The 27,932-nt window shown below is 43.4% G+C and overlaps 1 protein-coding gene across 1 annotated transcript in view; it reads left to right on the forward strand.

Moving 5' to 3' along the window:
* PNPT1 (polyribonucleotide nucleotidyltransferase 1) overlaps nucleotides 1–27,932 on the forward strand; it is a 326,983-nt gene that overhangs the window by 276,642 nt on the left and 22,409 nt on the right. Inside the window, exons 24-27 of the mRNA XM_078649311.1 lie at nucleotides 13,230–13,336; nucleotides 13,441–13,496; nucleotides 14,566–14,644; nucleotides 20,547–20,594. Coding sequence (XP_078505437.1) covers nucleotides 13,230–13,336; nucleotides 13,441–13,496; nucleotides 14,566–14,644; nucleotides 20,547–20,594 — 290 coding nt within the window. The remainder of the gene's footprint in view (nucleotides 1–13,229; nucleotides 13,337–13,440; nucleotides 13,497–14,565; nucleotides 14,645–20,546; nucleotides 20,595–27,932) is intronic.

Consider the following 27,932-nt stretch of genomic DNA (forward strand, 5'->3'; position numbering starts at 1 on the left):
CTGGCCATCTGGCTCCTGAGGTCTTAGAGTTTGGCTACCTCAACTTGCCTCCAGACTGCATGGATATTATACGGGAGGCAAGAAAGCCCACCACCAGAGCATGCTATGCGGCAAAATGGAAGCGGTTTGTCATTTATTGCGTAGACCACAACATAGACCCGCTTGACGCGTCTAAGCACAACATCATTTGTTATCTATTACATCTTTACAAATGCAATCTAGCATACGCTTCCATTCGAATACATCTATCCGCCATAGCGGCTTATCTCCAAAACAGGCAGCATCTCTCCCTTTTCAGAGTGCCTGCCATTAAAGCCTTTCTGGAGGGACTCAAACGAGTCATTCCTCCCAGGACCCCACCAGCTCCTGAATGGAATCTTAATGTGGTCCTCACCCGACTAATGGGTCCACCTTTTGAGCCTCTACATTCATGCGAGATTCAGTTCTTAACATGGAAAGTGGCTTTCCTAATAGCGATTACGTCACTGCGACGTGTTAGTGAACTCCAGGCACTAACTATCCAAGAGCCATTCATACAAATTCCCTCCAACCGGGTAGTGCTGCGCACTAACCCTAAATTTCTCCCAAAGGTGGTTTCACAGTTCCATATCAATCAGACTATTGAACTGCCTGTGTTCTTCCAAAATCCTGAGACAGTGGCAGAGAGAATGCTCCACACTCTTGACGTCAAAAGAGCTTTAATGTATTACATTGATAGAACCAAAGATTTTAGGAAGACGAAACAACTCTTTGTTGCTTTTTCCGCGCAACACAAAGGCAACCCCATTTCCAAAGCAGGTGTAGCCAGGTGGATCGTTAAGTGTATTCAAATTTGCTATCAAAAAGCAAAGCGCACTTTAACAATCCCCCAAGGGCGCACTCCACCCGCAAGTTGGGGGCCTCCATGGCTTTCCTTGGAAATATCCCTTTAGAAGACATTTGTAGAGCAGCCACATGGTCTACACCACACACATTTACAAAACACTACTGTGTAGATGTGCACTCCAAACAGCAGGCAGCTGTAGGGCAGGCTGTTCTAAAAACACTTTTTCAAACTGCTGCAGCTGGCACAGGCGGCCGCCGCTAATGGAAGGACTGCTATATATTCTATGCACTAGATATGAATTCAGCAGCCCACATGCCTCAAACCGAATATGCTACTTACCAGTATGCATCTGTTCTTGGCATGTAGGGCTGCTGACATTCATATCACCCGCCCTCCTCCCCGGCGCCTGTAGCGGCTGCAGCACTTACACTTACTCTTAGCATGGTCATCACTCACGGTGTTACACTCCATCTTTGCCACAATGGCTAAAAACAATCTGGGGATGGAGTCGATGCCCATGCGCACTGTAGTCCAGGGGAGGAGCCACCTATCTCGTGATACTTCGAAGACTCTTCCAGGACAACAATATGCAATCATCCGGACCCAACACTAGGCGGCGATCTATGCACTAGATATGAATGTCAGCAGCCCTACATGCCAAGAACAGATGCATACTGGTAAGTAGCATATTCGGTTTGGATTCATATTCAAATATCAGTGATTCTGGGAAAGAGAATGAAGAAGCGGACAGTCTGAAGTGAACTTTCAACTGATACCAATGTTTGTTCTAGGCTCCATCACTTGGAAGCTCTACTGATAGCAATGAAAAACCTAATAGATGAAGTATGTTCCCAGCTAGGCAACTTATTGGCCTCCCAGAAAGATACATAGGCATTGTATTCCTTTTAAAAGAAGATGGGGTTCTGGAATTGAGTCTAGGCTGGCTTGAACATTAAACAAATATAAACAATATAAGTGTCATTGAAATTTTGGAAATTCTACATTTTAGTGGATCATTCAAATAATCTTTAAGATTTTCAGAGCCTGTAAGCTATTGATACATATTTAGAGTTTGATAAAGAATTCAACGGCTCTGCCATAAACCAGTTCTGCCATAAACCATTCTGTCAAATATAAAAGTATATCATTAAGCAGTGGGAAATTATTCTAAAGTTTCAAACTTATGTTGTGGTTGAAATGATTCTTCCTGCAACCAGAAAGTGTTTACTCATAAAAAAACACATTCTTTTAATTTGGCTGCGAAATGTACTGAACATCAACTTGGAGACTAAGTCAGTGGATGCAACACCTTTGTGTACAATGCACTTCGTAATTTAATGTGATTGCTAACAGATCACCAGAATATGATTCACCAGTCATACAGAGAAATTTGGAACAAGTAGTCTCTAAACTGCAAATCTAAAAAAATACAACAGAAAATTAAATATAAATTTGCATGATATGGCTAGTATTGGCCAGGTGTAGGATTGCTTTTCACTGGTTATAAAAGGAAGCGCCTTCAATTTTAGAAGTAGTTCAGGGATATTTTTCAGCACTCAATAAATTGAAGAGCTTCACATGCTTGAAATATGATCTGATCATCAAGCTGCCAAGGAATTAACCATATGGAGATAATTGATATTCTATGTTCATCTGATGCTTTGCCACCATATATAGTGTGATTACTTTCACTTACTACATGAGTTTATTGATGAATATTGCTGTTTTGATGTTCAAGGAGTGGGGTGGTGCTGCTCTGTAGTGTAGTTCCTATATTCCCAATAGGCTCTGCGCATTGGAATAACATAAACGATAGTTTAGACGTAGGACTGAGGTCGACTAGGACTCTACTGAATATGTTAGACTTAATTATGAATGCCAGCTAGCTCAGAGGTCACTAGAAACTTTCTCGAATAAACAGGAAGGAGTTAACTTTCCTGATTAGACAAGAAGGGATTAGTTTCTGACAACCGCATAAACATGGCAACTTTGCTCCCTCCAGAATAAGGAGTATATCTCCAGAGTCGTGTGAAAACAATAGACAGCTATTTCACTCAGTCAATCGTGCATACTTAGTTTCACCAGAGTGCAGAGAAATAGAAAGACGGGCGTTTTCAATAAAAGTTATTTATTGAGCAGTCCTCCTTTCTCGTGCAAGAGAAGTGAATTGCCACAATTGCAATACTTGTCATGAAGTAAAGTGCGTACAGTAAAAGGAGTATTATGAAATAATACTGTAAAAGCATTTATATGGTTTCTGAGCCATATGATACTTAAAACGGATAAAATATATACATACATAAAATCATTGACTAAACGTACTCAGCTGGTGCTTCTAAGATACGCCTACCCCGGTGTACCTAACCTAAGCCTAGTACGTGGAAAGGAGTAAGTGAGCTGCAGTTTAAGTTAAGTTAGTTTTTGCCAAGAATCTGAATCAAGAATTCTCTTAAGGATTTAATCAGCTCCGTACCTTGGTTATAGAATGAAGGAGGTCTTGTATCTCGTTCTCAGGACTCGATCTCCCAGAAACCCGCAAGGGTGACTGGAAACACTGGAGCTAGATTTCTCGGCAAGAGAAAAGACAGCGTCTCTCTCAGTGCGTCAAATGGGAGGGTCGGCTTCCTTCGGGTCTCGCATCAGCTGGGCTTCGGGCAAGTAGATAGCCGCTCTGCTCCAAACCACTGTGTGTTTGCATAATGCAACGTTGGCATATTTATACCTGGAAGGTGCCGAGTTTGACGTAAGGTTGGACATAAGACGTCACTAAGAACTTACAGTTCTTTCTGGACTCCAGGAGTTCTTGTTCAAATCAAAAGAAAAGCAGGGGGATTTCCCGGGCTGCTGGAGGTTGGTTTGTTTAAAGAAGGCGTTGTACTTTCTAGGAGTCTATGGCAGTAGCCTTGCCGTATTTGGACTGCATTGGCTATGACTAAATATTGATATGATTCCTATGCCTTTATAAGGATATGTTTTGTTATAACCACATAAGGGCATGAATCGGGAATATTTAAATAGGGTCCTAGATACATTCACAACAGCTCACTAAAGTATTCGGATGTTGACATTAGAATAACACTTAATTAGTTAAATGACCTAACTATGAACTAACCACCCTATATTGTGACTGGAAAATTCCAATTAAAACATCCAAATAAATAAAGAGGCATAAAAACTATTAAAATAACATGCTGTTAAGAAACCTGTAAGAGTAGTTAAAAGAAATGCGATAGGGAGCTCAAAATGTTCTCATTTTGTGTAATTAGACTAGCACTAAAATATAGTCGAATTAACACTCTTGTGAGGTACATCATTAGAATCCAGTCTTCCTGGCCTCACCAATGTCGAGGCTTAAGGATAGGTGTTCCTAGCATTTTTTTGTTTGTTATTGATTATGGTCAGCAGGGTATCCATTATGATGAAAAACCTTTCAAATTAACATTGTGAATACGGTAATCATTTATTTACCACTGAGCAGTGGTAAATAATTCAGTTGCTAGGCATAGTCCCAATCTATGTTCCCTCTTAAGTGCGCGCTTGTGCCCCGCGCACATGCTGCCTTCCTGCCTCGCACAAAGACCCTGAAGCCGCGCACTTAAGTCAAACTGAACACAAAGCAATTATCACTCTCAATTGGGCCATTAATTCCTCTAAACTACAGCTCTCAAAAACTTCATTCAACATTACATAAACAGTTCTCCACCGGTTTATGACCGTCACCCACCCCATATCAGGCCGCATCAAAGATAAACAAATGTTTAAATTGCGTGCCTTTGTGATGCAGGTACTGACCCTGCTTTTCAAAATTCAACTTTCCTGTAAGTGCGCCCAAATCATCCTCTGTCTCGGGCAGTAAGGCCTGTACAGTTTCAATTACAAAAATTGCTCAAAAAGACATTTTGTCTTCAACAAAATAACTTTCAGCTGCCCTGTACCATTTGTTGTTTCTCTCAGCTCTCTCTAACATTGGGCTTATGAACAAGGTAAAATCAGGTGCTATTTCTAAATGGGGTATTTTACATTTTATAGATTTAAAAATGTTATGCCATTATTTAAAAAAGACAAGCAAATCCAAAAGTCTATTGGTTCTGGCCTTGGTGAGCTGCTGCAAGGGTCAATTAATAAATATATGTATATATTACAAGCAAATGCAATTGCATGTGCTACAAAAATAAGCAGACAAAGAGACACCACCCAAGCGTGGCAACCATATGATTGCAATACAAATGTTCAAATTACAAACATTTAAATTGCACATATTTTAACTAAACAGTAGCAGCATTTTCTAGCTTGTGTACATAGTACAGGTTCGGAGACCCCGTTTTAGTTATGTACATAATGGGAAAATATGATTCTCATTTGCACAAAGAAAGGGACTATTGGGTTTGAATTGCAGCAATCCGAACACCTATTTAAAACGCACAAGGATTTAAATAATCAAGATAATGAATGGAATATAAAAAGTATTAGCGAAGGAAAAATTATTGGTGCACCAGCCAAGTCAATGAAACACCATTCTTTTGAAGTAGATGTGCACATGTGAACAGGCGAAATGATGCCATTGCAGGAGAGCTAGTGGTTGCAATGGGTTGACACATTGCCCTTTGCTGAATGCTGTGATGGGTGAAAATAACATGAATGAGAGCCGAACAGACCAAATGATTAAGAGGTATGACTTAAAGTCAAAGTATGTTATGCTATGTAAAGCTTACTTATCCAGCACCACTACAGCACAGTTAATTTAAGAAATAAGTAAGTTTTCAAGTATAATAAGTGAAGATTTTGAATTAACGGATATGGCTATAGAAGTATTATTCCTACTGTCTGCAATTCAGAAGGCGCTGTTGCCGAAGATGACAGTTCTAGCGATTGTGAGAAGAAACTTATCATTCTACCTTCACTCAGGGGGTGCCTGTCCCAGCAGAATTTGAATGCAATAAAATGCGGGAAGGTGTTGGAAATCAGCTCTATGCACTATGAACTAGATAACAATTCTTTAATGGACCAGAAGCCTATGTAATTGTTTTAAGAAAGGTGAAATATTTTGGTATTTTGGAACCCTGCAAATCAAACGGGCAGCCGCATTGTTTCAGTGATTAGTCACCATCTGATAAGTCACATTGCCATATAAGAGGCGAGACTGCACATATGCGTGGATCAGAGAAACATGGAATCTATTATGTGTGACCGGTAGAGTATTTCATGTAGTTTTCAAATGGAAAAAGCAGATGCTTGAAATCTTGGAAGCATGAGGGCCAAATATAAGTTAACATCAGGATAGGTTCCCAAATAATGGATTGTTGTGTAGGAGGAGGACGGGGTCCATCATGGAAGGCCAGGTCAGACAAATCCAGGGCACCTGTGCCCTCAGAAATAATTGGCAGCTCAGATGGAATAAGTTTCAAGCATTTCTGTGACATCCATGAGCATACCAAAAGACTCCCTGCTATGAAAGAAGTATTATATTGGTTCATAACAACCCCAAAGATCAATTCTGTGTCTTCTATGTACATATAAAATTTTGCAGCCCCTTTCTTCAACCGTTAGGCCAGAGGGTGCATGTAGATATTAAATAAAAGAATCCAGCCATAAGGGACACCTTAATTGAGAACTTTGGGTTTTTACACATTCACAATTGCCATAATTTGATAACTATTTATTTATGATTTTTTTTAAAATTATGCTTCCGAGGCAGCGAAAGCTGGCCCTGGGCCAGACCTTAAATGTACTTGATGCATGCATTAACATGCATGAACCTTATATTAGCACCTGCATGCCTTATTCATTTTTCAACCACTGATTAGCCTATTTTGCAGACCAATGTTATAATTGTTTGTGGTGTCTTTGAACATTATCTTTCTAGGAGTTGTTGCTAGGTTCTTTAGGTACATGATTTGCCAATGTGAAGGGAGTCTCTTCTGATTTTGAAAGAGAAAGAAAACAAATACAATGCCTGGTGCAAATGCCATGACGTTCCCACTCTCACTTATCCGTAGGGTCAGTTTTACACAGTAATAGAATTAGATTTACACAGTAATAAGCAGGGCTTTTGGAATTATGCGATTGTGTGGCTTCTGCAATTTTTGCATAATTAGAGATTTGCAGCATTTGCCACATAATCTATCATCTGTTGCGTAATCTTCAGGTTTTAACAAAAAAAAGTTTGGTTCTAGGTCAAATTGCTCAACAGTTACTAAAAATGCAGTGACACGTGTTGCAGCACCCTGGAAGGCTCTTTCCAAAGCTGGGCCGGTCACCTTTGTGTTGCTTATTGCTATATTTGGATATTAAAATTGACCTAATGAGGTGCAACCAATGCCCAGACAGTGTTACCAAGTTTAAAACTGACAAAATAATGAAGTAATACTATTAAAAAAGTGCAGAATTGTGCTGCATAATTTGCCTTATCTTGCTGAAAAATGTACTCATCCCGCTGCATAATTTGGCCCTCTCCAGTCAGATAATTCCAGTTGCCCTGGTAATAAGTGAAGACTTCTCTTTCAGAACTTACCCTTTCACACAGCATGCTATTTCATTTGAGTGTAGCTTTACAAAGATAACTTGCTTGTGACCTAGTGCTAGATACCATATTCCAACCATTTGTTAGTGCTGTACATGAAAGATTAGGGGCCTGATTTAAAGTCTGGTGGACAGGTTACTACATCACAAATGTGATGGTTATCCTGCCCGCCATATTACAAGTACCATGGGTAAAGATGCACTTGTAATATGACAGACGGGATATCCGTCATGTTTGTGACGGACTAACCCAACTGCTGAGCTCTAATCGGGTCCTAAATCAGCCTACCTAGGCTCAAGCACTGCAGATCAGCATTTATGTTAGTGGCAAACATTTAACTCACTGAGACAGCCTCCCAGTTATTGAAAAATATTGTGCTTCTGCAGCTGTTGTTATCATAATTGCAAGTAAATGGTGTTACTATTGGTATTTGACAGAGTAAAGTGTTTGTTTGCCTTTTGTGTGGCCTTGTACTGCTGTAACTTCAATAAGGCATAATAGAACACTGCCTATGATCACGCCACAGTGGTTCATTACAATTGTCAATTGCGCACAAAGTCAGGAAATGTGTGCACACAAACATGCTATTACCGCACACAGAGAAAAATAATTAGTGGGAACATTGGTCCCAATGGCAAAAAAGAATTTGATGATAAGGTGAAAGGTTAATTGATTCTTTTAACACTTTAAAGAAATGGGGGCAATTGTAACCTAATTCAAGAGCCTAAATCTGGTATTTTATTATTGCAAGAAATAAATATCATACAGTAAGGCGGTATTGGTGCAGACACATTGGGGCTGGTCATGGCACTCTCCCTATGAGAAACTACAATTAGGAGGTCGGTGATTTAAGTGTCATAATCTGCCTTGTTCTCTGTGGAAATTTGACACAGTGGGTAAATGGATAGTTGATACTCTGAAAATGTAGAATAGAATGATATTGCATGCCATCAATTGAAAGCTGAATATAGATGATCCTATGACATTCTAATTGTTAGAAATTGAGTTAGCTCAGCCCATCCGAATTTTAAAAATAAGTAACACTTGTCAAGAGACAGAATCAATCTGTAGTTATGTATTGCTGTTCATGATAAATTAGCATTTGTTTGTAAGATCTATTGTTTTACAGTTTTGCTGGATGTGATTATGAATTTTATGGTTTTAACGTAAACCGAATAAAGTTAATTGAACTGAGTTAGCGCAGATGTCATTGCTATCTGGGCAATTGGAATGTTAATCTGACCACATTAGGCCTATCCAGGAAAAGGTGGTCTACTCCACGATCGAGCTCTGAAGAGCAGTCAGCACTCTCATGCTTAATATGGATATATGTATATATTATATATTTCATGAGAATTCACTGGTAAACCAGAATATATTTTTTCGTCTCAACTCTGGTCTAATTTGCTTTCACGTCTAGACTGTTTGTAGCATTTAATTCATGTATAGAAAAATCAGCAATAATTTCTATCACACCTAGACATTTGCAAACCATTTGGTGATCCCTATGGAATTAACTAGTATGAAATATGAGACCTCTTTAATTTTCCATTCTATAAAAGTGGAAAGATCGCACACAAGCAGAAATTGATTTATGATATTGGGGGGGGGGGAGGGCAGAAATTCTGAGAGAGAGCTGCCTTATATACAGCAAACAATCATACAGAGGAAATTGCAGGTACTTAAAAAATTCATTTACACTTTTAAAAGGGTTTATCAGTAAATTGACATGTTAGTGGGAAAGTTTTATGGCCATTTAAATGGAAAATGTTCTATGTGTAAATGACAGTGCACTACCACATCATGCTTTAGTAATATATTTATGAAAAGTGAGTTTTTAAACATGAACTGGGAAATATTCCTGCTTCTGCCCATGTGATAATTGTATGTAGGCTTTGTTCTTATTACACATGGAGCAAATGTTTAGTCCAGTAAATAAAGAGTTTTTTGATACATCAGAAATAGTGAACTTCCATATTTGAAGATGCTCTCTTATGTGATAATGAAGAAAAAGGCGGCTTTATAAGACAAATTATTTACAGAGGATCACACAATTTGTGACCAGTTCACAGGTCAAGTACATTACAGTTAGGTGGAGTAGATTATTCAAGTTACTAGACCTGGAGGTCTAGTAACATTTTTATGATATTTTGAGCCCTGCTTCAGCTACAAGTAATGGTTGAAGTGGAAGTGTTAGAGACACAGCTAAAATAACCCCTGCTCACCCTTTTGGTAGCTTAGCAGGAGCAGTCAGGCTCATCTCAGAGGCAATGTGTAAAGCATTTGTATATACACACACAGTGAAAAATGCTACAAAAGGAGTCCACACCAGCTTAGAAAAACAACCGTTATTTATCGGAATAAAACAAGAAAAAAATGGCAAAAATCCAACATACTCAAGTAAATATATAACTTTTCAAAGGTGAGGCAAATGTAGCCCATACATATCTATGTATGCGTCCTTTTTAGCACAAAGTACCTGGGATTCATCAAAATTCAAAGACGAAAAAAGGCACAGGGGATGTGGGGCATCATAAAAAAAAACAAAGCTTCAGTTCCTTACTCCCAGGTGAGGTGTTTTGTCAGTTTCTTACTGCCAGGGCAGGTGATGTCAGTTCTTTACTGCTATGCAGGGGAGGTGATGCGTTGGTTCCTTACTTGAAGTAGTGGTGATGCGTCGATCTCTGGACACACGGCCTCGGTTCCTTACTGTTGGGCAAATGTCGATGAAGAGACAATGTCAAAGTACGATCCAAAATCCAGACGCGATGTGGCGGCAGCAAGCTAGTGCTTCGTCAATTTCACAGCCGTGAAGCAGGGGATGTCTCGATTCTTCAGCCGCAAAGCAGAGGCTGAGTGGGAGCGGGTGCCACGGATGTCAGTGACATGGTGCTCGGGACTAAGTCTGCAGTGTCTTTTCAACTGCACAGCAGGTGCTCCATTGATTCTTTAGCTGCACATTGGTGATACGTTGATTTTTAGCCGCACACCAGTGCTGTGTTGAGAAAACGACAACTGAGAGTCGATGGGTGGATTTTCTCACCTTTTGTAACTTCCAAGGGCCCAAGAACTGGATTTGACACCACTTGGCAAGCCGGGGCTCTCAGCAGAAGAGCCCAGGCACTGGTAGGTGAATGCTTTGATGGCCCTGAGACTTTATAACAGAAGGCAAGCATGCACAAGCCCTTGGAGAACCTGGGAAGCAGGATGTAGAATGCAAAGTCCAGTCCTTTCACCCCAGGACAGAAGCACCAGGACAGCACAACAAAGCAACAGGTAGAGTGGCAGTCCCTCCTACAGCATTGAGCTCTTCTTCCTGGCAGAAAGAATGTCCTTTACTCCAGAAGTGTTCTGATTTGAAAGTACCAGAGGTCCAATGCTTATACCCCTTTCTGCCTTTGAAATAGGCAAAGTCTTACCAATGCACAAGACCCTGCCTTTCACTGACCTGGCTCCTGGCGTACTACAGAGGGGTGGAGACAGCTTTGTGTAAGGACAGGCACAGCCCTATTCAGGTGTCAGTGACAACTCCTCTCACCACTCTAGCTGAGGAAGGTCCAGCAGCCTTGGTGATGGCCCATCAGGATATGCACGGCACGCCTCAGTTCCCTTTGTGTGACTGTCTAGAGTGAATGCACAAGAGCCAAACTGTCACCCTAACCCAAAACGTGGGTTAGGGTGACAGAGCAGAGGCACAGAATGGTTAAGCAAGAAAATGCCCACTTTCTAAAAGCGGCACTTTTCAAACACACAATTTAAAAACCAACTTCACAAAAAGATTTATTTTTAAATTGTGACTTCAGAGACCCCAACTTCTAAATCTCTACCTGTTCCGAATGGGAAATTATACTTAAAAGATATTTCAAGGCAATCTTTAATCTCTCTCTGGGAGAGATAGTCCTTGCAATAGTGAAAAACAAAATCTACAATTTTTCACTATCAGGACATGTAAAACACAACAGCACATGTTCTTCCTTCTAAGTACACTGTACCCTGTCGATAGGGCTACCTTGGGCCTACTTTAGTGGTGCCTTATATGTAGTAAAAGGGAAGGTCTGGGCCTGGCAAGTGGGTGCACTTGCCAGGTCGAAATGTCAGTTCAAAACTGCACACACAGACACTGTAGTGGCAGATCTGAGACCTGTTTGCAAGACTACTTATGTGAGTGGCACAATTAGTGCATTTCACTTACAGGCCCAGAGCACCTCTGGTGCCCTTTGCTAGGTACTTACTAGTAAATGACATATGCCGTCATAGATAAACCAATCATCAATACAATTTAAACAGAGAGCATAGGCACTTTAGCACTGATTATCAGTAGTAAAAGTTCCCAGAGTCCTAAAACCAACACGAACAGGTCAGACATAATTAGAGGAAGAAGGCAAAATGTTTGGGGATAACCCTGCAGAAAGGACCAGGTCCAACAGTAAGGATTAAACCAAACCATTGATTTAATCCCTGAATGTGGATATTGCAGTAACGCCTCTCCAGCACTGTGGTTGTTAAAAAAATGCTATCTGACTAATTAGAAATATTTTTTTTTAAATTGTCTTAAAAAATCAAAAATGGCTAGTGGGTATAAGTCAGCAAATATGCTGATAAGACTTGGCTCACGTCTGCCACAAGTTATAGACCTGAAAACTTAAAAAAGGTTCTAGGCTCTCTGGCAGCGAAATCATACACTTAAATATTCTTCAACCATGCCACAAAATGACAGTCCTGCACTGTAATTGTCCTTGCACCAATGGTTTGGTGCAAGCTTCCATCTTCTGCAGACTGAAGCAACTACTCAGTTTTGAGGTGCTTTTCTGTTGCTTTCCTCTGAAGACATCACCCTTTGACCTGGTGAATTGTATTTTTTCAAGCCGGGGGTCTGGGGAACAGGGTGGGGTATTCAGTGTACGAAAAGAATATCCCTAATGGGAAACAATTCATATGTATGTTTCTTTTCTTTTTTTAATAGACTCAGAAACTTGGTCCACATATTTGAAACCCGTCTCTGTGTCTGTATACTAGTTCTGTACAATTTTATGTAACATATCTACTGGGGTACTTTTTGCTTAACCTTGTAAAGCTCGATAGTAGAAATGTATGACTTTTGCAGGATTCACCTGCTCAACAAAGAAAACCTGTAGTAGTGAAAGTGATAGACAAATCTCTGATTAAAGTACTCTCTCAGTGGCATGCAGAAAATCGTTACCTTAGAATTTCCTCTAACCTTAGGACAAGCGATCTAAAGAAGAGAACTTCCCGGTAGAAATTTTGCCCTGGACAAATTAATTGCCCACATCTATTTTCTGTCCACAAGACAGGCTTGCTCTCTATGCCTTTCTCTTGATTCGCTTATAGGAAAATGCTCTGCTCTGTAATACCTGTGTTTGTGTGAGAGGACAGCCTCTGTCCTGCCAACGAGAAGAGTACTTTCAATGAGGAAGTTTTTTTGTGCTTACTCTTTCCATGCTTTGGTAACTTTACATTCAGACAGCATACAATAAATAAAACATTGTGCGAAATGATTGTATGGGACTAGGCACACATTTTACTCATTGGCCTATATGTGTGATGAGGAAAATAGAGAATGCTCCATAGGCAGCTTGTTTTTTGTTCTTGAAGACTGCATGATCTTGCTAAAAAACGCAGTACATCATGGGGATTTTCAGACTTTACACTTCTACACTGAAGTGATTTTTAACATGATATCCAGCAGTTTATTTTGTGATGTTTCATATTAAAAAATCTGTAATTCAGCATGGCACTGTGAGATATCTTTATTTTTAGGCAAGTGGTGATTAAATGTACTGCTATCCTCTGCTCCCTCCTTCAAGTGATTGTGCAGTCCCATTGTTGCTTTTCTATCATCTGCTTACCTCTCGATCTCTTTAGGGGTGACTGTAAGCCAGCTGGATGAAGAGACATTTTCTGTATTTGCTCCAACTCCTGCTGCCATGCACGAAGCTCAAGAGTTCATCAGTGAAGCTTGCAAAGATGATGTGAGTTAGAAAATTCATTTTGGGTCTCATTGAGTTACATTGAGTTTTTACGTTTCTCTGGCGACCATGCTTCCTTTTTTGTAATGTTGTGTTTTCTTCTGCAGCAAGATCATCAGTTAGAGTTTGGAGCAGTTTATACAGCTACCATCACCGAAATCAGGTAATTCTTTAGGCACTTGCCTTTTCTAATGTACTGTGTGGTCTTGCATTTTGCCTAATTCCAGAAGCAACAATACCTTTTAATTCCCAGAGAAAGTGTATTCAAATTTTGGGGCGTTGTAGGTTTAGAACGAAATAATTGTGTTAATCGAAGCAGTGCACAGAGCGCATTGCTTGTCTCTACATGGTATTTTATGTTACCCCATGAGCCCTGGTGACCTGAAACTCACTTAAATAATGTCTCATGCTCAAAGTAAAACTCCCTTTTCCTTATGGTTTCCCCACTTTGCACAATGTGTGTGTGTTTTTCCTTTTTTTTTATTTGCCCAGAGTTGATTTATCGATCAATAATTAATTAAATAGCATCTTTTACGTAATGTGATCTTCTCAACCAATTACAGTTGAAAGGCCTGGAGACATCAGCCTCAATTGTAAATAAAATCACTCCAATCAGGTTGTTGGACATAGTTATTAAACTTCTATGCATGTTTTGCTGTTTTGTTCACCTATGTTGGTAAAGAGCTGAGTGGGTAAAAACAGTGTTTAGAAACTTCACAACATATGTGGGACTGCATTCTTGCATCGCAAAAAACTTCCTTCTGTTCATAGGTAATGCTTGGGCTCTGCCCCCAAGCCTGCCTTTTGAATGTTAATAGGGGAAGTGGGTAATCCACCAATTCCAAAACAGGATTCATGTGAAATTGAGATTCTCTGTGCCGTTTTTGAGGCATGTGTTCGGAAACAAGGTCATATTACCACATATACGCATTTAAACTGCACTGGGTTCTCAATCTCTACTCTAGCCTAGAAAAGACAGTCTCTACTCTAGCCCAGAAATGGACGTGTTCTCACAAAAGGGCAGGAGGGTGGGAAGAACCTGTGACGAACTTTACTCTGTTTGAGGTCATCAGGATGTGTTATCCTAGTTTAAAAGGAGCTGAGGAACAGTGTGAGAACTGGGCACCCTCTGGTTTATGTTGCCACCAATAAATATAGGTTAGAAACGCAATGAACACGTAAAGCAAGCAAAAATCTCAAAAACATGTATTTTTATTTTCTTCACCTTGCAGGGATATTGGAGTTATGCTGAAACTATATCCAAACATGACTCCAGTGCTACTGCATAATTCGCAGCTGGATCATAGAAGGGTAATGAGCATGTTTTTGACATTTCAATAAGTGTTATTGGTTCACTTTTCAATGTTAGCCTGCAATTGAGTTGATTATAGCAGCATATAGCAATATTAGTTTTTAAGTCTCACTACAGTAAGCTGTAGTTATTTGGAAGACTGCATGTTACAAGTATCTTTCAAAAATGTGTGTTTTAGAGTGAGTACAGAGAAAAGTAGGCTTTGGGTCAGCCGAATCAGCCACTGGCTTTCATGGGGGTTTCATTGGTTTCCATTGCTTGGAAGAGCTGTCCGTCAAAGACAAGGCATTTTGTGGATGTTTGACCAAATTTTGGTGCACCAACATTGTATCTGCATTTTTACTGCTATAGGTGCAGTAAATGTGGAGAAATAATCATTCACGTGTTGTTCTTATTTTTATTTATTAAAAGATTCATATTCCCATATAGTCATTCTTAGCGATGCGAACACTTGCTTTTGCAATGGTTTCATCTGGACAGTCTCACTTTGAATCTTTGTTTATTTGATAATTTACAATTATATGCTGTTAGGTTATGTTAAACTTTCTTAAACATCTTTATTCATAAATGTGGTATTTGCAATCTCAAGAACCTGCCAAGAAAAGACTTACAGCCTGATTCATGAAAACCGATTTCTGCGAATTCTAAATTGCGAGTGACAGCGAATCGCAATTTAGAATTCGCATGCCGGCATTCATCAAAATCTGCGAGAATATAAAGCGATTCGCACGCGGCCGCAAAAAGCGTTAGCGATTTTGAAAAATCGCAGGAAAATCGCTATTTCCGTCAAAATCCATGTAGGAATTGCGATATCGCAATTTGCGAGATCGCTAAATGCGATCTCGCAAGTAGCGAGATCGCAAAAACGGGAAGTCGCATTTCGAGCACAGTGATGACCTCACAACCAGGAAGCAGGCAGTTCCCACCCCATACAGAACAGTGAGGCAGATCTCGAGGCTGCTTCTCACAGAGCTCCTTCCAGAACACCTCCAAACTTTCAAATCCTCACTTTTGTGACTGCAGCAATGTCAGAGGATGCAGCACTAGGGCACAGTGACACCGGGCGCAAGCGGAAGCTCAAATTTAGTGAGCAGGAGTTGGAGCACCTGATAGAGGGAGTGGTAGAAAACCACCCAAAACTGTTTGGAAAGGACTCCAGGAGGGTGCCTGAAGCAGAGAAACGCCGACTGTGGCTGGGGATCGGCGCAAAAGTCAACGCTGTGGGCGTGACACACAGGTCGCTTGAGGAGCTCAAAAAGAGGTGGTACGACCTCCGAGGTCGTGCCAATGAGAGGGTGGCAGAGAGGCTGGGCGAGACCCTGGCTACTGGAGGTGGAGATCCTACAGTCCCTCCCAACACCCCCTTGGAGGACCGTGTGGAGGACACACTTGAGCCAGAGGCGTGTATAGGGGTCATCACTCTGGACTCATCCCGACCCACCCAAGACAGCCAAGGTAAGTGGCATGCGACTGCGACCCTGTCCCCTGACAATGGCCATGACCCTATAGCCTCCCATAATCAACCCAAGTCATGCAATCCATGCACATTAGGTCATGCCCAAAAGCATTGTGGGACATGTAGTCTGCCCACAATGTACAAAAACCCCAATGCAGCCAGACATGTCCCAAAGTACGCAATGCCACAGCCAGTCAGGGAATGTCAGCCAGCATGCATGTAGCAACTGCACGTGTGACAGATACATGCAATTAATCCACGTCCACTTCCCCTCACAGGTGGCGCTGACAACAACAGCAGCGACAGCGACAGGCTGCTCATAGACGAGGCACCAGAGGATGCAGAGGAGGTGCCAACAGCCACACATCCTGCACCATCAGGCGCTGCACCAATCCCTGCTGCCAGACCACCACCATCTGCGCCAGCACCATCAGGCGCTGCACCAATCCCTGCTGCCAGACCACCACCATCTGTCTGCGCCAGCACCATCAGGCGCTGCACCAATCCCTGCTGCCAGACCACCACCATCTGCGCCAGCACCATCAGGCGCTGCACCATTGTCAACCGCAACACCACCACCAGCGGGGCCCTCAACATCTGGTGCTGCTAGTGCGGTGACAGTGCGCACACCCACTGTGGCCAGGCAGCACAGCAGGCATGGCAGGGTTTGCCAGCAGAGCACAGCACGCAGCGGCAGGAGGGGGATGGCTGTGCGCGTGCCAGGGCTGAGCATAGAGCGCCAGATGCTGCGCATCCATCAACTGCAGGCACGACGCCAAGGGGCAATGCAACTCCAGCTCCACAACATTGGCCGCAATGTCGCAAATGTGTCGGACAGGTTAGAGCGGATGACAGCTGCTATGGAGGCGAACACTGCGGCCATCATCTCGCAGCGCAACACCGCCGCCACCGCCAGCTACTTACGCGGCTATCTGCCTACACACGCTCGAACTATGTCATTGGTAATGCCACCTCCCAGCTCTCACGTCGGTCCCTAGCTATGCAGCTGCGGATGGTGCAATGCTGCGAGGATGTGGCGCGAGTCTTAGAGCAGGTGACCAGTGCCGTACTGGCACTTCATCCAACCGGCCCAGCCAATGGTGGTGGGGACGACACTAGTGAGGGGAACTCCAGTGTCAGCAGCCTGTCTGCCTCACAGGTTGGTGTGCTACGCCGCAGCAGCAGGCCCACTGCAGGTTCACGTGCCGTCCCAGAGGATGAGCCTGAAAGGCGATTGGGTGCCGCGCGCCGGAGGCGCACTTGACTTTACTGTCCATTGGCAGGGACATGCTGATGATAGAAGCATGTCCTGTGTATGATTAAGAGCAGTATGGCGCAATACTGCTCACATGTTAAGAATTGCAAAAAGTCATTATCATTGTGCCTTCAACAATAATTTTATTTTAGCATCGTACATCGGCCTCCTGTCATTATTTCCATTGGCATGCATTTGTGAATTGTTGGGTGAGGGGAGTGGGTGCACTAGAAACTGTTCATTGTGATGTGGTTGCGGCGTCTGTGTCCTTCAGCTGAATTCTCCCCGCGTGCATGACGCACATGTGCAGCTGGCCGGTCGTCCCCTTCCGACTCACTGCCAGAGATCTCTACAGGTATCCGGCGCTTGGTAGCAATGTTGTGTAGTATTGCACACACAGCCACAATGCGGCAGCACACATCAGGACTGTAGTACATGGCCCCACCAGTCTTGTGCAGTATGCGGAATCTGCTCTTTAGTAGCCTAAATGTCCTCTCAATGCAATTCCTTGTGCGTATGTGTGCTACATTGTAGCGCCGTTGCTGTGGTGTAGCAGGGTTGAGGTATGGGGTGAGAAGGTATTCACGGAGGGCGTAGCCACTGTCACCTGAATGAGAGGAGCAGAGGGTGAGTGCCTGTGCAGCGCAGCTACTTCATCACAGTGTAACATTGTGGGCCAAGTGTACTTACCAAGTAGGTGTCCTTCACCAAAGTCTCCCCTGGCCAGTCGTGTGTGGAGGCCGCTGTGCCGGAATATGAAGGAGTCATGTGTGCTCCCTGGGTACTGTGCCACTATGTCCGTGATGTATGTCTTAGCATTGCACACCATCTGGATGTTGAGGGAGTGGTAGGACTTGCGGTTGCGGTACATGTACTCCGTTTCAGCTGGTGGGCAGATGGGGACGTGGGTACAGTCAATGCATCCTATCACATGTGGGAAATGCGCAACATTGTAGAATTGATGCTTGGTCTCATCCAACTCCTGTTGGCTGGTGGGAAATTTGATGTGGGGGTGTAGCTTGGTCAGCATTGCATCTAGGAAACTCCTTAGGCAGCGGGACATGGTGGGCTGGGATATCCCCCCCAGCAGCGGCAACTATCCCCTGGAAGCTCCCGGAGGCCAGAAGGTGCAGGCTGCACAATACCTGGACATGTGTGGGCACGGCATTGCTCCGCCTTGTTAGGTGCTGCATCAGGGGGTCAAGGTCCTGAATTAGCTTGATGATCATTGGCCCATTCAGGCGGTACTTTGCGTATATTTGCTCTCTGGTTTGGCCCAGCAGGGTGACCCGCTGGCGGAATATCCTCTCCTGGATCCTACGTCTCCTCCGTGCTGCTCGCTGTAGCCTTCGCCGCCTGACCACCATGTAGAGTCCTGGCATTGTGAGACTCCTAATGCTGCTGCTGCATCTCCTTAAGTGTGTTTGGTCAGGCCAGCACCTGTTACTGATTGGTAAACGGTTTTTCAAATATTTTTTTCCTAGGCTTTGATGGTTACCACCTGCTTTGGGTTGTCCTTAATTTGCGCCTCGCAAAAAGCGATTTACGGGTTTTTCGCAATTTGCGATTTTTCTTGAATAGCGATTGCGAGTTCGCATTTTTATTAGCAGAATCCGTGGTTTCTCGCAATTTCCGATTCGCTAATGGGCTCCTGCCGGGATTCTGCGAATAAGTTTGCGAATTCGCTATTCTGTGTTTGCGAATTCGCTTTTTTCTTCAAGAATACCGATTTTGACAATTGCGCTCGCAATAGCTTTTTCGCAGCTATTGCGATCGCAATTTTGCTTCATGAATCAGGCAGTTAGCTTCTTCACTTCCCTAAATCTGTTTTACAGCTTTTTTTCTGCGTATTGCAAATGTCTAGAAATTAACGATGATTGAAAGGTTTCTTAGATAGTTTAGAAAAATATTTCCTCCGTCAACAAAGACTTTCAACTTTGTACTGAATTTTGCTTTGAATGGATTTGTTGGATGGGTCCCATTTGAAGTAACCCATGAGTAAGATCTCCAAAACCGATCCTGGAAGGTTGCTTTCGAAGTAGTTATGATTACAGCCAAACGGCCAAGTGACTGTAATGTTCCCATTATGCATTTCCTAAGGACCCACATGTCCTTTCTTTCAAAAGCCTTTTCGAATTTTCACATTAGTCAAACTGTTTTATAGTTAACCTTCTTTCTAAACTCTTCCACCTTAGCAGTGAGGTTCTCACACATCCTGGATGTTGAAGGGGCCCTAATGATATTTTAAAGAACACTGATGGCAAAGGCAAGCCCAAGCAACCTTTGGTAAATAATAGAGCTGTATGTACATGTTTGGCTTCCGCCAAATAGTCTGTTACTAGGTTGAACGTTGCTTGCCAAGAGACGTAGAGTAAACCCAGTGCTCACTCTACTATGAGGAAGGCTGTCACTGAGGTTCGTACAAGGAATATACTGATGACATTTATAGGGCTGCCATCTGTAGATAAGGTAATACCTTTGCTAAATATTAGTACATAGATACTGACTGAAGAAGAGATAGTCTAAAGTGACAGTCATCCCGGTCCAAACTTAGTGCTTGATTTTCTTACTATGTCATCATTCTCCCACCTCCAAAATCTGCTTAAAGCTTGCTATTGTACTCTACTTTTATCAATATTGGAGAACATTTTGTGATATAAAAGGAAACTTTTTGTAATTATAATCGTGATTCTCTTCACCATGGGTATTTTCGCTTTAACATTGTGCAGGCATCCTCCAGGATTGGGATCACAGTATTAATTATGGTCTTGATAGATCATTGTTTAAACTGATCCCCAAATTGATCTGCCTCACTGACTGTCCTACTCAAAATGGAACAGTGCAGCATACTTCGTGACAGCGTGCATATTCTCCGATGACATAGCCTATGCATTGGAGCAGCATTTATTGTTTATTTTTATACACAATATCTGTAAGAAGTGGTGTTTATCATGACTAAATTGTTTTCATTGGCTCATTTTATTCTGTTTTGTAGAGGCAGAAAAGGTTGCCCTCTACAGGCATGTTTTATTTGTATTCCTTTAAAATTAAATAATGTTAATTTTTAATTTTGCTAGGATGCCACACATGCACAGAGATTTTCTATTGTTCTTGAATTCCCAGCGAAAACCCACAATTGTCAGTTAAGATTACAAACAAGTAACCTTTTAAGCCTTGTTTTATTTTACAGATTAAGCATCCCAGTGCACTAGGACTAGAAATTGGCCAACAAATCCAGGTATTTATTCACACTATTTATTGGTTGTGTGTTGGTTATGTATTTGTGTTGCACACATGTGATTTGTATAAACGTCAAATCGGAGAGTTTTTAAGGCCTAGATGTAGCCGAACAACAGCTTAGATGTTTGACTAACAATAGGTGACTAAGCCCTCCCTACCACCCGCTTCTCGCATAAAAATGTGTCCTCTGCCTACTTTTAGTATCCTTATTTGAAGTGCTGAAGGACTGGTGCTGCAAAATGTAAAAATAGATTATATGTTTGTTCCATGGGCAGAGAATTTTCATTAAAGAGAGAAACCTCAAATATTCTCTGCATAAAATACACAGGGGCTGTTTACGCTGCTACTCAAGTAACTTATCACCCTAAAAGCCATTCATGTTTATGGCTTTGGAAATAGTTCACAACCTTAAGTGAACGCTGCATCATGTTTGTTTGTGTCGTCTGCTGTGCCAGTCCCCCTATAGCTACAGATGGATGCCAAGTAACTCCGACATTTGCCACCGTGAGGAAGCTTTGGTTTTGTAGCCAGCATCACTATCAAGGACTTTATGGTTTGTTTTCCGTTATAATTACAAGAGTACAACATTTTAATTTCACCCGTTCAATTATTGAAAACATTTTATACAAAAATTATTCTGCAAACTGATAGTTTGCAGTTTCAAAAATTTCTTAACTGGGGTATTCTAATTGATTTGCTGTATATAATAATTATGTTGCGTACAGACAATTGACTCAGGTTAATGATCAGCCTAGATAATGAAATTACTAAAAAGATTAACGCCACTATTAGCCTAAAACAGGAGTGCGCAGGGACGCCACTGTTTCTTTTCTTTATATACTTTTGATTACCCCAGTATTGGAACTTTCATAGATTCCCATGCTTTGCATCATTCCCCCGTCGTCGGATTGGGAGCCTCTGTAAATAAAAAATACCATAGCAAAAGGTACAAAAGAGAAAAAATTAGGCCTAGGCCTCATCTCGTTTTGTAGCTTATCCACCTCTTTGTGTAAAAGAGCCCAAACTTTCTACAGCAACCAATCAGCATAGCCTCACCCCATAGAACCCTCCTGAGAGAACCTCAGAGCCTCAGATTTTTCTACCGCACGTTGTGCTAGGGAGTCTCCTCTGAGCTCAGCTCAGTTTTTTCTCTAAAACTTAGATTCTTTGACTTTTTCTTCAAAAATTTAACATGTCTGACAAGGAGAAAAAAGCTTTATTTAGAGCTTGTGCTACTTGTTCAAAAAAGAGACTGTTTGTGGAGGACAAGCATGAGGACTGTATCTACTGCTTGTACCCGGACCACAAGGCCAGATTGTAAAATCTGTAGGACTTTCTCCACAAAGACTTTGAGAGACAGAGAGGGCCGCCTGTTAACTTGGCTACAGAAGATGAAGTCTCGTAAGGAGGTAATTTCATCGGATGATGAGGACTCTTCTTCTGCTGCGTCCTCCAGAAGATCCAGAAAAAGGGGTAGGTCATCCCTTCTACTTCTACTGAGCCACCAGTCAAAGCCTTGGAAAAGATCTCTGACAAGTCTGAAAAGGCTAGTCCCATGAAATCTCCTCACCGAGGTGAAAAGGAGAGGCAGGGACAGGCTGCAGAGTCAGAAACAACTAAAAAAGCAAAGAAAGATGTTTCTGTTACTTCTCCACCATCTCAGAAGAAGAAGGACGGCAAAAAACCTTCTACTGTCCCTCAGGAAGGAAGGCCTGACAAGAAGCAGCGTCCGTCGACGACGAAATCAACAGGTACTTCGACGACCGCTTTTAAGAAAGACCAGACTTCTCCTATGACTCCGTCGACGGTGACTTCGTCGACGACGGCAGCTTTAATAGCCTCGTCGACATTTAAAGTGCCTGTTTCCTGCTCGTCGACGATGGTGTCTACATTCTCGACGTCGACGATTATGACGGCGAAGGTAGTGTCGATGGCGCAAACGACAACGACGGCTAAGATGTTGATGACGACGAGCTCGTCGACGACACCGTCGACGATTGATCCACCGTCGACGATGAAGACTCCGTCGACGAGATCCTTTTCTCCGTTGACTGTTCCGTTGACGGTTCTACCGACGACGATTACACCGATGTTACCGTCGATGACGAGTCCGTCGACGATCCAAAAAGTCCGCATTTCAATACAAAGGCATCAAATAACCCCTGAGATGACTTCTCCTAGGTGGGTAACACCTTTGCCTCCTACTCTGCTATTGGATGAAGAGTCCGACGAGGATGATAATGGGCCTTATGGGGATGCCTACAGCCCATCGGACTTAAATGTGAAATGTCAGGATACGGATTCTGAATACTATTATGATGAAGAGCGCCAATATGTCCAACAGGACAGGCCTTAACAGGATTCACATCAGGGCATGGTGGCAATGCCGTCTTCTCTGATTTCGGATTTGCAATTAATGTTGCAGGACTATAGGAACAGGTTTCCTACGCAAACAGCAGTACAACAGGAGTGTCCTCCTACTCCATCTATTCCTGCTACTTCTGCGGCTGCAGTGCCACCTGTGGTTTCACAGATTGTAGAACCAGCCCCTAGAGACACTTACCAAGAGGCTGTGCCTGTTCAGGATGACGATGTCTCCTCTGATGACAATCTTCAGGAAGATCCTCCTCAGGATCCGGATAGACATTTTGATGACGATGATGACCTTCAGGATCCGGATGCTCCAGTGCCGGATACTGCTACTTCCCCTCCAGCTGATATTGGAGGTTTCCATAACCTTATGTAGAGGGCGTTTAAGAGGTTTGGCCTGCCAATTACTACGGTTCAGACAGACTGCTTCCTTTATGAATTTAAAGAACCTTACAAAAAGTCCATTCGGTCAATCCCTATAATTGAGCACGTATGGTCAGAAGGCATTAAAGTCATGCAAAATACAGCGACAGTTATCCCTGTTCTTCCCCGGTTGGAGAAGAAGTATAAAGCTCCAGAGGGCAGTCCAGCTTGCCTTCTTGGACAACCGAAACCAGATTCCGTCATTTCCCAAGCGGCCCAGAGTAAGTCTAAAAACCCTTTAACTCCACTTACAACACCACCAGACAAAGAAGGGAGACGTCTGGACAATGTGGGCAAAAGATTCTCGTCCATAGCCAGTGTCTTAGTTCGAGCTGCGAATGCTATTGCCATCTTGGGCAGGTACGATCGCCAGATGTGGTGCGATTTGTCCCCTTTTGTGGACCAGCTTCCAGAGGCTGCGAAGGATGAGGCCAGGAAGGTTTGATGGAAGGAGAGCTTTCCTCTTCAGAGGTGATTGATTGTGCTATGGACATAGCTACAACTGATTTTCGTGCCCTGGCAGGGTCGGCTGTGTTAAGACGCCAGGGCTGGCTGCGGGCAACCTGGTTTCGCCAGGAGGTCCAGAACAAGATCTTGGATTTGCCATACGATGGTGACATGCTTTTCGGGAAGCATGTGGATGAAGCCCTTCAAGGTATCAAAAAGGACACTGACACAGCTAAGTCCTTGGGCTCTTTAAATTACCGCAAGGTTCCGTTTAGAGGTGCGAGGGACAGGGGTTTTTCCTCATATAGAGGTGGCAACCAGCAGCGGTACCCTTCATACTTGCAATCCTCCCAATCTTACAAACCCTAGTACTCCAATCAACGCCAAGGCCAGTCTGCGTCTTTCTCTCGTCAACCGCAGAGGGGGCACAAAGGTCGTCAAGGACGGGACAATTCCAAACGACAATAGCGGCCTCTCGGCTCTTTCTACTGTTCCTACCCCTCCGATGACATCAGTGGGGGCAGGATTTCTCATTGTCTAAAGAGTTGGAAGCTTATTACATCAGATCAGTGGGTCCTAAATATCATTCAGAGTGGCCACACGTTGGAGTTTCAACATCTTCCTCCGAACAGAGCTCCAGGCGCCAGCAAGTCCAAACATCTGGCCCTGCTACGTCTCGAAGCCCACCAGCTTTTCATCAAGGGGGCAATAGAACCTGTACCTCTTTCACAAAGGGGGAAAGGGTTTTATTCCAGGTTCTTCCTGGTTCGCAAGACAACAGAAAAATGGCGCCCCATATTAGATCTACGGGAGCTCAACACCTATCTCATCAAGCTCTCCTTCAGGATGGTAACTCTCCAGGATATCCTTCCTTTGCTAAATCCAGGAGATTACATGGCGACTCTGGATTTAGAGGATGCCTATTTCCATGTTCCGATCCACCCAGCTCAAAGACAATGCTTGCGATTCACAGTAGGCAAGAGTCATTTTCAGTTCAAAGTACTTCCTTTTGGCCTCCAGGCTGCACCAAGGATATTTACAAAGGTGTTGGCTCCGGTGGGAGCATTCCTCAGGAAACAATCTCTGGAAGTTTTTCCCTACCTGGACGACAGGCTGGTCAAGGCTCCATCTTTCCAGGGAACTTCCATGGCCGATTCGACCTGTATCCAACTATTCAGCCACCTGGGCCTTGAGCTCAACAACGACAAATCAGTTCTTCAGCCATCCAGGACTGCAAGGTTTCTGGGATCCATGCTGGACACGACACGCTGCAAAGCGTATCCAACAGAGGAACGTCAACACAAATTTATGTTATCGGCGCGCCTCTTGATGAAGAGGAAATCCATGTCAGTACGGCTTTACAAGTCTCTTCTCAGATCGATTTCATCCTGCATACCATTGATTCCGCATTGCAGGCTGCGAATGCGTCCTCTGCAAGAGCAGCTCGACCAGCAATGGTGCCAGGCGGAGGGCTCTTTCGACGACAGGATTACTGTGATGCCAGCAATGAAAAAAGCATGCGGCTGGTGGTTGGTGAAGGACAACATCGCAAAGGGGTTAACATTCACACTTTCGCCTTCTCCCATGGTTATCACCACAGACGCCTCATTAGACGGCTGGGAAGCGGTGCTCCAGGAGCTGCACGTGAGTGGTCACTGGGATTCAGTTCAACGCAGGTGCCACATCAACCTGTTAGAACTCAAAGCCATTCGGTTAGCCTTACAGGCTTTTCTACCGCGAATTCGGACACGTTCAGTGCTGGTCCGAACGGACAATACAACGGCCATGCACTATATCAACAAGCAGGGCGGGACGAGATCCAAGATTCTCTCCAAGGAAGCTCAAGTGATTTGGGATTGGGCGATTCTTCACGATATTGCTCTGAAGGCGGAACACCTCGCAGGTTCGCTCAATGTTACGGCGGATGCCCTGAGTCGACAGAAATCAATCAGTCACGAATGGGAATTGAACCAATCCATTCTGGAGGAAGTGTTCTCGGTCTGGGGAACCCCGACCATAGACCTGTTTGCAACTCCGGAGAACACCAAATGCCGGTACTATGCAAGCAGGGATCACCATCCGGGGTCCTTGGGGAACGCGCTTTCGATTGCCTGGTACGGCGCATTCTTTTACGCTTTTCCTCCGATACCTCTAATCCCGAGATTGATCAGGAAAATCAAAGCGTAGCCGTGCAGAATGAGCCCCGCCAGTTCTGGTACACGGAACTCCTTCTGCTATCTTAGGACCATCCAATTCACCTGCAGCCGGTTCCTTCTCTGTTGTCGAGGTCTCAGGGTCAAGTGCTCCATCCGGACCCGAGCTCACTTCACTTGACAGCGTGGCTCCTGAGTACAGGGAATTCCACAATCTAACCCTCACTAAGGAGTGTAGGGACATCTTGTCTCAAGCTCGAGCGCCAAGTACGAACAAAACTTACAGAGCAAAGTGGAAGAGGTTCTGCCTCTGGTGTCGACGACAACACCTTCACCCTTACACTTCGGCTCCACATCAGATTTTGCCCTATCTCCTGTCGCTAGCTAAATCTGGATTGGCTCATTCTTCTGTTAATGTTCATCTGGCAGCCATCGCAAGCATCAGACGGACGTCTTCAGGTCCTTCGCTGTGGTCCTCTAGGATTGTCAAGCAGTTCTTGAAAGGCCTGTTTAGGGTTTTTCCTCCAGTCCGTCCTCCTCCACCAGTCTGGCAACTTAATTTGGTCTTAGCTCAGCTAATGAGGGCACCGTTTGAACCCATTCACAAAACAGACCTTAAATTCCTATCTTGGAAGTTAGCTCTTTTGTTGGCATTGACATCAGCCAGAAGGATTAGAGAGCTCCAGGCACTGACAATCGTGGAGCCTTTCCTGCTATTCAAACGGGATGTCCTCATCCTACGGACGAATCCTAAGTTCATCCCGAAGGTTCCGACTGACTTCCATCTGAATGAACCCTTAATTTTGAAGTCTTTTTTCCCCACGACCTACAACTCCAGTAGAGAGGTCCTTGCATTCTTCGGACGTTCAAAGGTGTCTAAAGTTCTATTTGGAGCGCACAACAACTTTTAGGAAATCCTCACAACTGTTCGTATCCTACAGTGCCCCGCGGAAAGGTTTTCCGCTGTCCAAACACAGCATTTCTCGCTGGATTTCCAGTGCTATTCAATTCTGTTACCAACAAGCGGGCAAACCGCTTGAAAGAAGAGTCCGTGCACATTCCACAAGATCAGTGTCTCTTTTTTCAGGAGTTCCCAATAAAGGACATCTGCAGAGCAGCAACGTGGAGCAGTACACATACCTTCACGAAGCACTACTGTCTAGATTCCTCTACGAGGGATGATGCAGCTGTTGGACAGGCAGTCCTGAGGAATCTTTTTCAATGAGAGGTGAGCTTTCCCTACAATCCCTGTATTGCACATTTTGTTTCACTGGTGTTTTTCCAATGTGAGTATTTCTCTGACAAGTTGCTGATTGTTCTATTGCAAAATGTGCTTTTATGACTTACTGCTAGCTACTCTGATACAAAGCATGGGAATCTATGAAAGTTCCAATACTGGGGCAAGAAAACAAGTTACTTACCTGTAACTTTGGTTCCCCAGTATTGGTAACTTTCATAGATTCCCATGCGCCCATCCTCCTCCCCTGGGAAAGCTCAGCCTTTTACTGAGACAGTGGCTGTTGCACAACGGCTACGAAAATCTGAGGCTCTGAGGTTCTCTCAGGAGGATTCTATGGGGTGAGGCTATGCTGATTGGTTGCTGTAGAAAGTTTGGGCTCTTTTACACAAAGAGGTGGATAAGCTACAAAACGAGATGAGGCCTAGGCCTAATTTTTTCTCTTTTGTACCTTTTGCTATGGTATTTTTTATTTACCGAGGCTCCCAATCCGACGACGGGGGAATGATACAAAGCAAGGGAATCTATGAAAGTTACCAATACTGGGGAACCAAAGTTACAGGTAAGTAACTTGTTTTCTTGTCTTTTACTTGGTACACTATAAGATCCTTCCCTCTGGGAAACAATGAAACACCAATACCTTTGATCATGTATGCTGATGATCTCTTCATTGTTGATTGAACCTTATCCACCTTCAAAGACATCT

Source organism: Lissotriton helveticus, chromosome 6 (genome assembly GCF_964261635.1).
Source record: "Lissotriton helveticus chromosome 6, aLisHel1.1, whole genome shotgun sequence".
NCBI lineage: Eukaryota > Metazoa > Chordata > Amphibia > Caudata > Salamandridae > Lissotriton > Lissotriton helveticus.